We start from the raw sequence: 14,173 nt of genomic DNA on the forward strand, positions 1-14,173 counted from the left end.
GACTCAGATTTCAGACCCTTTGTTTGCAGACACTTTTAGATACAACACTGAATTACTTTGAAACGTTAGCGAGAAGGGAAAACCCGCCCCATGGTTTTATGTTGGGTCAGGAGAAGATCATTTAAGAAATATATGTGTTATAGTATATGTGCATAGTGTTCAGGCCTACATATATTTCATATGGTAACTGGTGGATTATTCTAGAATTAAAGGTGGGTGTGTGAAAAATATATATTTTTCTTTCCTGGAAAGAAAGAGAATAGAAACCAGTTAACAAATCTAGTCTTTACTCTTTATTGTTACAGAGGTGTAGAGAACACAACACATCGCAGTAGAGGCAGAAGTACAGTATTTACATGATGAAAAGCCGAGGCGATAATCCATATCAAAGCTGTACAAACACGGTGTCCTTCACTAAGCAAATAAACTCATAAAAATACAATCTTCTTGTAAGCCTGAGCCAGCCCTCATCGCAATATGTACATTTAGTTTCAGTCAAAATAGTTTATATTTTATAGTTTAAACGTTTATAAATATTACTATTGCCATCTTATAGTACATACAATTCTTCACGCTTGGCATGTTATTTCCCAGATGGAACTACACTCTTCTATAAAACTAGCTCTGGAAGGGGAAAGCAGGTACATTAATGCAATTTATGTTTAAAAATCCTTTCATAATATGTGCTGGCAGCCACCAAGCAGGAAGGAGCCGTTATGTGTGATGATGTCATCAATATCATGGTAACATTATTCTATGGTTGAAGTAGGAGGAATCAGTTGGTGAGACGTACAGTAGACGATGCAGCATGTCAACGCTGTGAGATACAGTATGTACATTGTTCTGTGATCAGCATTGGAGACCCACACGCACACACATACACGTTCACACACACACACACACACACACACGCACACACTTTGAAATGACATCACAACTCTATTCCTACTACTCTCATGTAAGCGCAGAGCCCTGAAACAACAACAACAAACTGTTTTCTTAATGATACAATATAGGTATTTTTTTCTAAAAGCATTGCACGTGTCCCTGGACAAAGTAAAAACAACAGCGTTGAAAGAAAATAACTTAAAACTTTGGTACATCGTCGTAGAATGTAAAAACGTTAACAACCGATGGCCCCGCGGGTGGCGGCCATCTTGTGACATCATCTACTCTTAGTGCAATGAAAGCCTCGGCGTCTCGGTGACGAGTAAAGCCTCTCAGGGGCGATGACCCCAACCAGTGCTGCTCCCGGACGACCCGAACCACTTCCGATCTCTGACCTCACGACAAACCAGTCGGAAGAGGAAGCCCGATCCTCGGATCACATGACGCCACAGCATCGTGTTGGGTCTCACGTTTCCCCCACATCTCGAACAGAAGACGACGGTGTTAGTCTCATGCATAACGACAACAATATCCGACCCCCAAAAGATAAAGACAGCGTCTTGACACCCTGACGTTTGGGAGCGTTTGAACATCGGAGCAAGAAGCTGACAGGACGAGGGTCTGGTGGTCCTCCGAGCCGTCAACCTCACGGAGCCCTGACCCTAACCCCGGACCGTCCCGGGGGTCAAAGGTCATACGTTGGAGTCCGGCAGGAAGGCGGCGATGGCGCGGAAGCCCTGGGTGCGGCGGACCAGGTCCCGGATCTCGGCGTTGAGCTCCGTGAGCTCCCCGCAGACCCGGGTGAGGTCCCGGAGGGAGCCCACCAGGGCGAAGGTCCCGGGCCGGCCCAGCGCCTGGTGCCGGAAAAACATGTTGAGCAGCGTCTGCACCTCGTCCTCCGACGCGCTGCCAAAGATGTCGCTCGGCCACGCCTTCCTGGATGGACACAAGCCAGCCGACGCTCCAGTTTATACACACGCAGACTTTTGTTTGATTCATTTATAAAGTGATATTTAAATCAGTTTTTTTAGGCATCAAAGTTGAACTGATTATTTGGGATTCACTCCTGATTGTTTTATTTGGTATTATTTCATACTGATTCATTAAGACCGATTTTTTGATGTATAATTCTTTATTTCAGACCCAGGGGGATCCATATCACAACAAACAACAAGAACAAACAGAAAAAACACATGCCTCAATATATAACCTGATTTATAGGTATCAATCCCTTAACTGATTATAGGTGGACTATAACCCGTCAATCAATCGACTGATCATAAACAGATTCTCAAGTATGAATCCCTTAACTGATTATAAGTGGACTATAACCCGTCAATCAATAGACTGATCATAAACAGATTCTTATTATCAATCCCTTAACTGATTATAGGTGGACTATAACCCGTCAATCAATAGACTGATCATAAACAGATTCTTATCAATCCCTTAACTGATTATAGGTGGACTATAACCTGTCCACTGTGGAGGAGAGCTCACCTGCACTCCCGGATGGTGCGCAGGGCGGAGGGGAAGTGCTGGTTGGTCAGGCCCTCCAGGACGCTCTGCACGGCCTCCTCAGAGGAGCTGAAGGTGGGCTCGGGGCCGTACCCGTCCGGGGGGTCCTGGGCCTCGCTGGTCACGGAGGCCGCCGCCCCCCTCAGCCCCCTCTCCAGGTCGTTCAGCTCGGAGGAAATGTTGCTCAGCTGAGGAGGAATCAGACTCACGGTTTATCTACCAGCTTTATCGATTCTAATCAGGCGCATGAATCCAAAGCCACTTCATGGATCAGGTATGCAATCATTCGGAGCAAGGCATGGTGATTAATGATGGTAGACTACAGGTAGACTGTAGTGTAGTGAGGATGAGGGGATTGGACCCCTCATCCAGTTGGGAGTAAAGCACCCTCACTCTCACCACACACTCTGCTTCCCGTGGATTATACCAATAGCCGAGCATTATAGTGATAATTAAACTCCTTAATCTCCTGCCGGTGTATTACCAGTCAAAGCATGCTGTACACCATGTTTAGGATAAAACCGATATGTTCCCTAAAGATCTGTTGGGTAGGAGGATGGGAGGGGGGGCGGTCCTACCTCAGGGATACAGCTGATTGTGTGGACCTGGCCAATCAGCTTGCAGTACGACTGAAACAGCAGCAGGAGTTGGAAGTGGAGTTTGTAGAGTCGTTGACAGAGCTCTAGTTGCTGAGACGGAGAGAAACAAACGCCAACACTAATAAACAACAACAGTAGAGGAATAGTTCAAATGTCCTACTACTCTACTTTAATCAACTCCAAGAACGACTGACCCACTACTGCACACCGCCCTCTAGAGGCGAACTAGGGGTACTGCTTCTGTGGATTTGATTGTCGACATCATCACAATGAAGTGCAATAGAATAGGCCGCTCAGAACTTACTGCCAATGATTCCATGTGCTAAAAAGCATGCGTGTTACGAGAGAGAAAAAGGAGGGAAATGGACAGAATCAATGAAAAGCATGCATTGTCGTGTTAGTTAAGACCGCCTCAAGCCACTAAAAGCTTGTGTTTTATTGGTGTGCACTGAGTGTAGAACACAGGGCTGGCTGTTGTGTGTGTGCGCGTGTGTGTGTGTGTGTGTGTGTGTGTGTGTGTGTGTGTGTGTGTGTGTGTGTGTGTGTGTGTGTGTGTGTGTGTGTGTGTGTGTGTGTGTGTGTGTGTGTGTGTGTGTGTGTGTGTGTGTCGGTGCATAACATGAACTCGGAGGCTCTGGTGACTCAGTGGCACATGAAGGTAAACAGCCAGGCGGGTCAAACAGCCCTTTTGTTGTGAGCGCAGACGAAGGACCTCACTTTGCTAGGTGGTCAACAAGCGCAGCCGAGCCCAGAGACAACAGTGTCAGCTGACACCGTTCCGGCCCCGGCTCCCGCAGAAAGCAAACCCTCAGCTCACGATGCACTTTGAATAATGTTCTCTCTAATGCTGTCTCTCTGTACTTTAAGTAAAAATGAAGGACCGGCTGACGTGTGCAAGTGTTTAGGAAAAGCAGAGTCCAACAATTAGCTTCCATGCTGCTGGACAGAGGGAAGCAGAGAGAAGTGTTCACGGGGTGGTCTGGGTGGTACCCAAAGCAGCTCAAGGTGGGAGGCGTGAGAGGTGGGGATATGAGTAGAGGAGAGGAAGTAGGCGAGAGAGGCACTCACAGAGCTACAGAACCACACAGGGGACAGGAAGGCAGGGAGGACAAAGTACGACACAGGGTTACAGAGGGAGTCGACAGGGAGAGCGTTGAACACACTCATGAGTTGGTAAAACATGCGAAATATTAAGTTAGTGAATGAGTTACTACAGAGCAGTACGGATTAGCTTTCATTCTTAACCATTGACTGAACAGGCTGTATTATTTTTTGTACCAGCAGTGTGTTTAGTAGGGTGTTGGTTTGTGCTGTACCTTGTCCTTCTCGTCCTCTGGTTGGTGATTAATGGAGACGCCCTCGGTGACTCTGGGAAATGTAGTCTTACAGTCGCTCAGCCACTGTTTAGAAGAGAGACACCATGGCAGCAATTACAGTCAACCCCGGGCCAAGCGATCAAGCAACCGATGAATCGATCAACTGATGGATTCTGCTTCTAGGATTCGTTGTGTTGAACGAGTCAAGAGAACTGCGCCATCGTTTCTCTCACATGACACAGATGAATATGAAAATATTCGAAAGGATGAAAACAGACGTCATACAAATGATTGTGTTCTAATGTCAACAGCTATTACTGATCTCGCAGACCCCCCGAGCCCCCCGTTGATCCTGTCACCCTGTCTCCACCCAAACACACAAAGAGCATCCGGAAGGTGTCAACCCAGAGAGTAAAAGAGCGTACAGAAATGGTGGCATCTCGTCGGTTGTTGTAGGTGTCCAGATACTCCTGGACCTCCAGCACGCTGAACTTCATCTTCTCAAGGAGACCGTACGACATGATCTGAAAAAAGAGATTCAAATAATCTGTTTTCTCTCTGCCAGAAACATTTCTGACAGGAGGAGCAGTGATGCTAGGAAATCATTTATCTACTATCTACTACCTGACCTCCACTCGTCTCCCTCACCTCTTCCATCTCACCACTCTCCCCTCACCTCTCCTCTCCTCATCATATGTTCCTGACAGTGAACTGACATATCTCCTCTCATCTCCCCCCTGGACCTCACTTACCTCCCTTCCCCTCACTGCCCAAACATACCGTCCTCCACTCAGATCATCATACTCACAGTGTCCTAACATACCACCCCCTCAGCTCAGATCATCAGACTCACAGTGTCCTAACATACCACCCTCAGCTCAGATCATCATACTCACAGTGACCTAACATACCACCCTCAGCTCAGATCATCATAATCAGTGTACTAACATACCACCCTCAGCTCAGATCATCATACTCAGTGACCTAATATACCACCCTCCACTCAGATCATCATGCTCAATGTCCTCACATACCACCCTCAGCTCAGATCATCAGACTCACAGTGTCCGCGTCGATGAACAGCGTTGGACATTCCGAGCACGAGGTCAGCATCTGGGAAGACCGGGAGAATTTTGCTCCGATGCCCCGGAGTCCGTCGCCAAGGTAACTCACAGCCTCGCAGGTGAGGGAGCAGAACTTGTTCTGAATATTCTGTGGATGGAGGGAGACGGAGGAGACGGGGTGGGGGTCATGGACAATCACAGACTGTGAAATGCACCGGGTGGTGTGTGGGGGTTTGAGTGAACTCCATGTGGTGGTCGATAAGGCAGACGACTGCTCAGCAAATCAATCTAGGATTAACAAATCAAATCCTAATTCTTGTGACTTTCATTTTCCTTCAGTGAATTGGCCCTAGGGTGAGTCCTGGTTGTGTTGAAGTATCTATTGTCAAGCATAAACCAATACATGGTACAACCTACCTAAAAGAGACCCACTGATTCATGAAGTCTCCAGTAACACACATATACAGTAGCACTACAACACAAATAGAGCAGTGCAATAATATTAAAACAAATGAAGGTCAAATCCAAATAAAGGTTGTTTTTAGCAATAATATGCCATTCTAAAACATCGCATGTACTGTGTGTTCTGTGTTTCTCATTACTACCGCTCACTTCAACAGTAGTCAATATCGTGCATTAACTATAAGCTACCGGGAAGCCAGTGGTTTCCCTTAGCTACGAAACTCTCTCGGCGTGCGTTGGCGCTGCCCTGACAACAACAGATGGCGGCTGGCGTTAATTAGCAGTTGGTCGTGGTGGGTAGATGGGGGGGGGGGCGTACCTGGAAGAGCGAGGAGAACAGGTGGAAGGTGTAGACGGCGCAGGAGCCGTCGCTGTCGGCGACCAGCTGGCTGAGGTGCCGCCGCCACGCCTCCTCCACGTCGTCGCACGCCGTCGGCTGGAACGCCGCCAAGATGGCGGAGAAGAATGGCGAGGGCGGCGGCGAGGAACGGCTGGACTGCAGCGTGTCGTCCCTCCTCTCTTCTGATTGGCTGGGACGGAGGACAACAAGAATTTTGTTTATTACTTACTGAGGTTTGATTAATTGGATGACGCCTGAGAGTGGATTCAGATTCATTAAGCCCAACGCACAGAGCCAGGCTGGGACAGGTGCTAATGATGCTTTCCTCTGTTCAAACACAATGATTATGTTTTGGGTTGGGTTACCAACATATGCAGAAAAAGGAGCAGATAAAGGTTAGGGTATCTGGCTCAAGGGGGACATCGTGGATCGAACCGTGAACCTTTCAGCTAGGAGGCCATAGCCACTACACTACCCTGCCACAAGTGTTAGTTGAAATTCCCATCCCCACAAGTGTTAGTTGAAATTCCCATAATCCCATTCTCTCTTTGCACTTTGTTTTGTTTGTTCTTGCGTAAAGCTCACTGCGTTACAAAGATGCAGCCTTTCTGTTGACACTGCGTTGTTCTAGTTTATTCTTATACTCTGTGTGTTTGCTCCCAGTGTTCACCGCTGTTTGTGAGGCGGTTTATGGCCTCGTTTTAAAAAGGAGTCCAGCAATGTTTACTGATCCGGCGGGCCACTGCTCTCTCGTAAACCTGTTGCAATTTTTTTTTTTTTAAGATTTAAACGATTTTGAAGGTTTTTTCCTTTTTATTGTAAGTAAGACAGGAAGGTATGTGAGAGAGAGGGGAGGACCACAAAGGACCACAGGCAGGAATCAAACCCAGGTCGCTGCAGTAAGGACTGGGCCTTAATGGTACGCACTCTACACGGTGCCACCACTGGGGCGCCCCGATGTGTGCATTTTGACAGGATGTGACATGACATGATATGACATGGCTGTGACTACGGGGGTTCAAAAGCAGAGAGCGCATTCCGCTCCACCCACAGCAGTGTCGTTTAGGTTTCCACTAGCAGCCAAACCCTATGTTCTCGTACTGTTACACTGAAGGTTGACAGTGATCCAAACCAGTGTGCGTGTCCCTCGGCAAGAGAGCGTTCCCCCCCGTCGGACCCGCGCGGGGGGACCTGAACGTACCTGGGCGTGGCGCGCAGGTCCAGCGCCCCCCCGGCGTGGTCCGGGTGGGACCGGTCCAGGGAGAACACGTCTCCGCCCAGGTACTCCAGGGGGATGTCGGCGATGGAGAGGGAGTAGCGCTCCTCGTGGAGGCCTGCGTCTTCGTCCGCCGTCGACAACGCCGTCGACTGGAAGGACAGGAAGGACAGGAAGTCGTCAGCGCTTCACCATCTACGACGGCCGCTGACACAAGGAAACGCTCGCATGCAGCAATACACAGATGACATTGCTTTTACAGTCCAATCATGAATCACATCACAGCAACGTACAACATACAAAATGGTGGATAAAACAGTTGGACTAACCTCTCTGAGACGGGACATTAGGGCCCACTCCTCGTGGTATTCTTTGTTTTTGTTTACATTTTTTGATTTTAGTGTGTGGAAAGTCCCTTTTTTTTGTTTTTTGTCCAATCAAATCAAATCCTTCTAGAAAAAGGGTGAGAGAGGGGGAAAACCCTTTTTGCAAAAACTGGTGGTTTTGGAAACAGACAACGTATACACCCCCTGGACCCCCTGCATGCCACAAGCCCCCTGCCCCCTTCAGCAGGTGTACACGTTGCCTTGGGAAAGGTGCAGAGGAGGAAGAAGGAAAGACTACAAGTCCCTTGACCCAATACCAAAAGACGGCTCTACACCACCGCATGAGGCAGTAAGCTGCCCACAAGCACCCTCCACCCCCCCATCCCCAACCAAGCACCCCTCCACCCCCCCATCCCCAACCAAGCACCCCTCCACCCCCCCCCCCCCCCTGCCCGCCCCCGGCCCCAACCAAGCAACCTCAGCCCCCTCTCCAGCTCCAGAAGGCCAAAGCCTTTCGTAAAGGACCCAACCTTTGCAAGCTTCAGCGCGTTGTTTCTCATTCGCATGCAGAGGATAGAAGCTCTTAAAGGGACAGACGGGGATCTGTCATGCAGTCCATACGCCAGAAAGAATATAGAGGTATAGAGATATAGAGATGTATTGTGTTAGTGTATGTGTTGATGTTTGTGTGATCATCCCTTGATATCTCCAACAAGACACAGATTAAACTGACAACCCCCCTGGTTCTTGTTAACTGTCATGTCATTGTTGCATTGTGGGTAAAAGACTGTGCGCAAGAGAGCGGGAGAGAGCGAGGGGAGGTGTGTGTGTGTGTGTGTGTGTGTGTGTGTGTGTGTGTGTGTGTGTGTGTGTGTGTGTGTGTGTGGGGAAGGTGTCTACTTGGCGGAGTTAGTGAAGAGCTGTAGCAGAGAGGAGCGTAGCGTGTAGGAGTTAGTGGCCTTGAGAATCTCAGACACCCTGAATCCCTTATTCACCCGCGGCTTGGGCTGGTCCCCGGCCGGCTGCACCTCCAGGCTGGGCCTCCTGGAGCCCAGAGGAGGAGCAGGGAGGCTCCCAGGCCCCGAGGACAGCGGAGGAGGAGGAGGAGCAGGGGGAGACGCGTCGAAGGAGGCGTTCAGAGAGTCACCGCTGGCACTCTCGGCCGACTGAGAGAGGTGGACTGTCTGTGGAGGGAGAGGGAGGGAGAGAGAGAGAGAGAGAGAGAGAGAGAGAGAGAGAGAGAGAGAGAGAGAGAGAGAGAGAGGGAGAGGGAGAGGGAGAGGGAGAGAGAGAGAGAGAGAGAGAGAGAGAGAGAGAGAGAGGGAGAGGGAGAGGGAGAGGGAGAGAGAGAGAGAGAGAGAGAGAGAGAGAGAGAGAGAGAGAGAGAGAGAGAGAGGGAGAGGGAGAGGGAGAGGGAGAGGGAGAGAGAGAGAGAGCGAGAGGGAGAGGGAGAGGGAGAGAGAGAGAGAGAGAATCAGAGCAGCCCCCAGGAGCCTTAAGTCCTTCGAATTTACAAGTCAATCATGCTGAGTTTCAATTGCAAGAAGCAGAATAGAGACACACCGAACTACGGGGGGACTGTTTGGTGTTTGTGTGTAAACACAGTGTGTCAGAGAGGGACTGAGGAACAAGGAACATCAGAGAAGGGACCTGACAGATGTTCAGACACGCCGCGTCTTCACTCCTTACTGATAGGAGAATCCCCCTCAGGACCCCCGTGTCTCACTCAATCACAGCTCCAGATAAACACTCAGGCTTCTCACACCTTGAGGCTACAAGGACTCTGAAGTTATGGCCGCGCCATGCTGAATAAATTCATCAAAAAATGCTGTCGTCATGTGGGGCTGTTCCACCAAACCATGAGAAGACTGTTGTTTAAGATGTGTCAATGGTGGAAGCTGTTTTTGGTTGTGAAAAAGCCTGCTCAGTGTATCCTGAATGCCAACATTTATAAAAATGTACATTTATCCTGCGTAGCATAGACCCAGTTTATGAATTCAGCTATAAGATCATTCAGGAGCAAGGCATGCTGATCAATGATGGCCAGGGGTAGACTGTGGTGAGGACGTTGGATTGGACCAAGTGCATCTAGTTAAGGCAACGCAAGGCAAGGCAACGTTATTTATATAGCACTTTTCATACATGAGGCAGACTCAAAGTGCTTCACATAGAAACATGTCATCAAATAAAATAGTAGATAAGTAAAAGAAAACATATGCAAGTTAAAATGCATTGTCATGTATTCAGAGTCTCTCTGGTATGAGATCATGTAATAACAGCCTCTCTGGTATCAGATCATGATTTAACAGTCTCTCTGGTATCAGATCATGTAGTAATAAAATAAAAATAGATGGAAAATAAAGGCAAAGTAAAAAAAGCTATTTATTTAAGATTTAGCAGAAAGCTAAAGCAAACATAAAAGTCTTCAATATTGTTTTAAAAGTTGTCCGATTTGGGCCAAGGGGTTGCGGAATCCATTCCAGCTATTTGTTGCATAGTAACTAAATCCTGCTTTCCCATGTTTCATGTTTATTCTAGGGAACAGATTGGTCTCAGAAGATTTTATTGGTCTCTAGAAGGCTTATGTAGTGGAAGCATATCAGCTAAATATTTTGGCCCTAAACCATGTAGGGATTTATAGGTCAGCAACATGATCTTAAAATCCATTCTCTGACATACAGGGAGCCAAATACAGCCGATTAAAGAATTGGTGTGGTAATATTCAATATCTTTCTTTCAGGACTCAATGCTAAACGTGACCCTAGTGAGTTGACTCAGTAGTGAGTGCAGCCATCAGGAGGACTCACCAGCTGAGAGTGGGACAGGCCCTGGCTGACCCAGTAGTGAGTGCAGCCATCAGGAGGACTCACCAGCTGAGAGTGGGACAGGCCCTGGCTGACCCAGTGGCTGACCCAGTAGTGAGTGCAGCCATCAGGAGGACTCACCAGCTGAGAGTGGGACAGGCCCTGGCTGACCCAGTGGCTGACCCAGTAGTGAGTGCAGCCATGAGGAGGACTCACCAGCTGAGAGTGGGACAGGCCCTGGCTGACCCAGTGGCTGACCCAGTAGTGAGTGCAGCCATGAGGAGGACTCACCAGCTGAGAGTGGGACAGGCCCTGGCTGACCCAGTGGCTGACCCAGTAGTGAGTGCAGCCATGAGGAGGACTCACCAGCTGAGAGTGGGACAGGCCCTGGCTGACCCAGTGGCTGACCCAGTAGTGAGTGCAGCCATGAGGAGGACTCACCAGCTGAGAGTGGGACAGGCCCTGGCTGACCCAGTGGCTGACCCAGTAGTGAGTGCAGCCATGAGGAGGACTCACCAGCTGAGAGTGGGACAGGCCCTGGCTGACCCAGTAGTGAGTGCAGCCATGAGGAGGACTCACCAGCTGAGAGTGGGACAGGCCCTGGCTGGCCGAGAGGGAGTCGTCCTCCTCCTCTGAGGAGGAGTCTCCAGACTCCCGGTCCCCCCGGGCCAGCAGGTCCAGGCTGGGCAGGCTGGCGGCCAGCAGGCTCTCCTCCAGGGCCGGGGTCTCGCCCTGCTCCAGGCTGTCCATGGAGCGCCTCCGCACCCCCCAGTTGAAGTTGTCCACGCTCTCCCCCTGTAAGGCAGCCCGGCGGGGCCGGGGGAACAAGGTGAGGGGGGCTGGTGGAGGGGGACAGCGGCCAGCGGAGAGCCACACATGCATGGATGCTACGCAGGCTACACGTAGACAACGCGTGTACTCACGCACACACACACACACACACACACACACACACACACACACGTGCATTCAATCACGTGCACACACACATGCACGCATTCACACAAGGGCACATACATACACACACACGCATCGGGCACACACAGATACATGCGTGCTCACACACACAAACATAGACGCACGGGATACACACGCACACATCCTCACACACAAACACAAAAACGAGTGCATACACATGCACACACACGTACACGCCCATACACAGATACACACACACACACATGCACACAGGCACATACTCAAACACACACACATGCCATGCAGTGCAATGGAGGCCAGGTGGTGGTCTGTTGGTCAGTTTCACACCCCAGAGTACAGGGCGTCATCCTGGTGTCAAACTACAATACATTAGCTCTCCTCATGCGTATACTTTCTGTTGTGTCATGTAAGGTAGTGTTTGTAGCCACATATTGATGAATACAACTACTGGCTTGACTTGTGTCAGGCCAGTCTCGATGCAGTTATATCTCTGGCCACTAGGTGGAGCCCATGCACCAAGTCAGGGTGTTTTTTTCATTCACACAAAGTTTGTCTATATTAGAGTTAGGAGTGACATTTTATTTAGCTAATAGCTGCTTAGCGTGTAAACTGCACTTCACTGTTTGACATGCACACACACACACACACACACACACACACACACACACACACACACACACACACACACACACACACACACACACACACACACACACACACACACGCACACACACAAACGCACACACACGCGCACACATGTAATACAATGGCAACTGTGTGCAGTTAGGACGACAGAGCAGGTGTGTCTACAGCGCATTCAGCCGGACTTACCTGGAGCTCCTGGTAGCGTGGACAAAACAGAAAAGGAGGGCAATTACACGCAGGAGAGAGACCGAGAGATGAAATCAAAAGCTCTCATTCCTTCTGTTTCATTCATTTCTGTGTTTGTGTCTGATTATGTCTAATTTTAGACCCCTTTTTCTCTGGTTGTTTGATCTCCACTCGTCTCGGCAGAACAGATAAAAGAGAAGCATAAAGGAGATAATTGCCTCTCCATGTTTGTTGGGATACACCAGCTACTTGTATGTACCTGACTTCCACAAATACAAATAAATTAAAAAGAAAATGAAATCGATGTATTCTCCTCACCTAGTGTTTTAAATCCTATGAGTACTCCTAAAAATGACCGCACTCTGTCAAATGTTATTTTTAGAAACGTATTTCTAAAAAATATATATTTATTTAAATGATGAAATTTTATTCTATGCTTTGATTGTTCTTGTCCTCACTTTAAGTCGCTTTGGATGATATAACAAAATGTAGAATCACAAGAGTCTTCTAAAGGTAGAATCACAAGCTTTCATGCGTTTTTTTCTCTTCTCCATTGCTGTGGTCATGTGTGTTGTATCTCATCTTCGACCCCTTTCCCTTCAGCACTCGACCTCGGCTCTCCGTGACTCAAAGTGGGACATGTCCCTCAAAAGAAGGCCCATCACCTCTCCGTCCTCCAGCTCCACGTCCAGGAAGTCGAAGTCCCGGAACACCCTGAACTGCTGCTCGGAGCAGGTGTCCTCCATGTTGTCCGGGTCTCTGGTGCCGTCAGAGGAGGACACCAGGCTGGGCTGCAGCTCCATCAGGTCCAGCTCCCCACAGCTGGAGAAGATCACCTGGGACGGGGACACAGAGGAGGCAGCAGGGTCAACAGGACATGATGATGGTGCTGCTGGTGGTGGTGGCTGGGTGTGTGTGAGTGGGTATGGTTCTACGGTGTGTGATCTGATGGCTCTTTGGTGTTTGAGGGTCTGGAGGGGAACCTACTGAAGGGTTCTTGGTGAGTCCAACTTCTTGTCCACATAAAGACAACACGTCCACCAGCTTCTCCCGAGTTCGCTTCTGCAGGAGGGAGATGAGTGAAACGCTTTATACACACAACCAGAGTGGAAGATAGTGAACTCTACTTAAAAAAAAGAAACATTCTAGTTAAGAACATTCTAACCAGAATCAAATTAAAACCAAAGACACTTTCAGCAGATAAAGAAGACGAGAAATCAATGTTTTTTGGCAATCCGAGGAGAACATTTCACAACGTGCAATCCCAGTGTGAGCGAACGAAGACCCAGGCCTCCACTGACCTGGGAGGACTGAGGCCTCTTCCAGCTGACGGGCACCAGGACGGGCTGGGAGGAGGAGCCGGAGGAGGTGGAGGAGGTGCTGCGGGTCACGGCCAGGGCCCGGCTCTTACCGTCGCAGCCCGGGGACCCGCGGGGGTCGTCACAGCGCCGCCCGATGACGGGCGTCTACCAGCCGGGAGGAGCGAGGACAGAAAGGAGGAGAAAGGACGGAGCGGATGAGGAGGAGCGAGGAGGGCGTCAGGAGGAGAACGGTGGCTCCTGATTGGCTCCCGGAGGCCTCAGTGGAAACCTTAAAGCTCCGGTTCCGATCGCAGGAGCGAGCAGAACGTGAAGGCCAGCAGATGTTGAGCTAAACTGTTCTCTAATGCTGGTCAGTGCTGAAGGGCTTTTAAAAAGAGGAGAAAAAAATAAAAAGCTGGGAGAAAAAAGTTCTTGGAGACAAGTCCCTCAACTGTTCTCCTGTTTGATCCTAAAACACACCTAGGAGGTTTTTCCAGTGCGTGTGTTGGGGGGGTTTTACGCCTGTCAGTTTGAACCCAGGCTGTTTCACACACAAAGGGCGGCAGCAA

General features: G+C 49.4%; 1 protein-coding gene across 6 annotated transcripts in view; it reads right to left on the reverse strand.

The window, feature by feature from the left end:
* Nucleotides 1-270: 270 nt before the first annotated feature.
* frya (furry homolog a (Drosophila)) overlaps nucleotides 271-14,173 on the reverse strand; it is a 66,896-nt gene continuing 52,993 nt past the window's right edge. For 4 of the 6 annotated variants that reach the window (XM_060074284.1, XM_060074280.1, XM_060074282.1 and 1 more), the window contains exons 49-62: nucleotides 13,605-13,769; nucleotides 13,291-13,365; nucleotides 12,969-13,139; nucleotides 11,113-11,328; nucleotides 8,725-8,913; nucleotides 7,389-7,555; nucleotides 6,167-6,377; nucleotides 5,384-5,533; nucleotides 4,747-4,845; nucleotides 4,322-4,405; nucleotides 3,310-3,327; nucleotides 2,985-3,095; nucleotides 2,389-2,594; nucleotides 271-1,824 (exon numbers count right to left, since the gene is read on the reverse strand). In XM_060074284.1, coding sequence (XP_059930267.1) covers nucleotides 1,581-1,824; nucleotides 2,389-2,594; nucleotides 2,985-3,095; nucleotides 3,310-3,327; nucleotides 4,322-4,405; nucleotides 4,747-4,845; nucleotides 5,384-5,533; nucleotides 6,167-6,377; nucleotides 7,389-7,555; nucleotides 8,725-8,913; nucleotides 11,113-11,328; nucleotides 12,969-13,139; nucleotides 13,291-13,365; nucleotides 13,605-13,769 — 2,106 coding nt within the window. In that variant the 3' untranslated portion in view covers nucleotides 271-1,580. Of the gene's footprint in view, nucleotides 1,825-2,388; nucleotides 2,595-2,984; nucleotides 3,096-3,309; nucleotides 3,328-4,321; nucleotides 4,406-4,746; nucleotides 4,846-5,383; nucleotides 5,534-6,166; nucleotides 6,378-7,388; nucleotides 7,556-8,724; nucleotides 8,914-11,112; nucleotides 11,329-11,349; nucleotides 12,313-12,968; nucleotides 13,140-13,290; nucleotides 13,366-13,604; nucleotides 13,770-14,173 lie in introns of those variants that run through there. The other 2 variants (XM_060074281.1, XM_060074285.1) reach the window with 2 other exon arrangements.

This window comes from Gadus macrocephalus, chromosome 16 (genome assembly GCF_031168955.1).
Source record: "Gadus macrocephalus chromosome 16, ASM3116895v1".
Classification (NCBI taxonomy): Eukaryota; Metazoa; Chordata; class Actinopteri; order Gadiformes; family Gadidae; genus Gadus; species Gadus macrocephalus.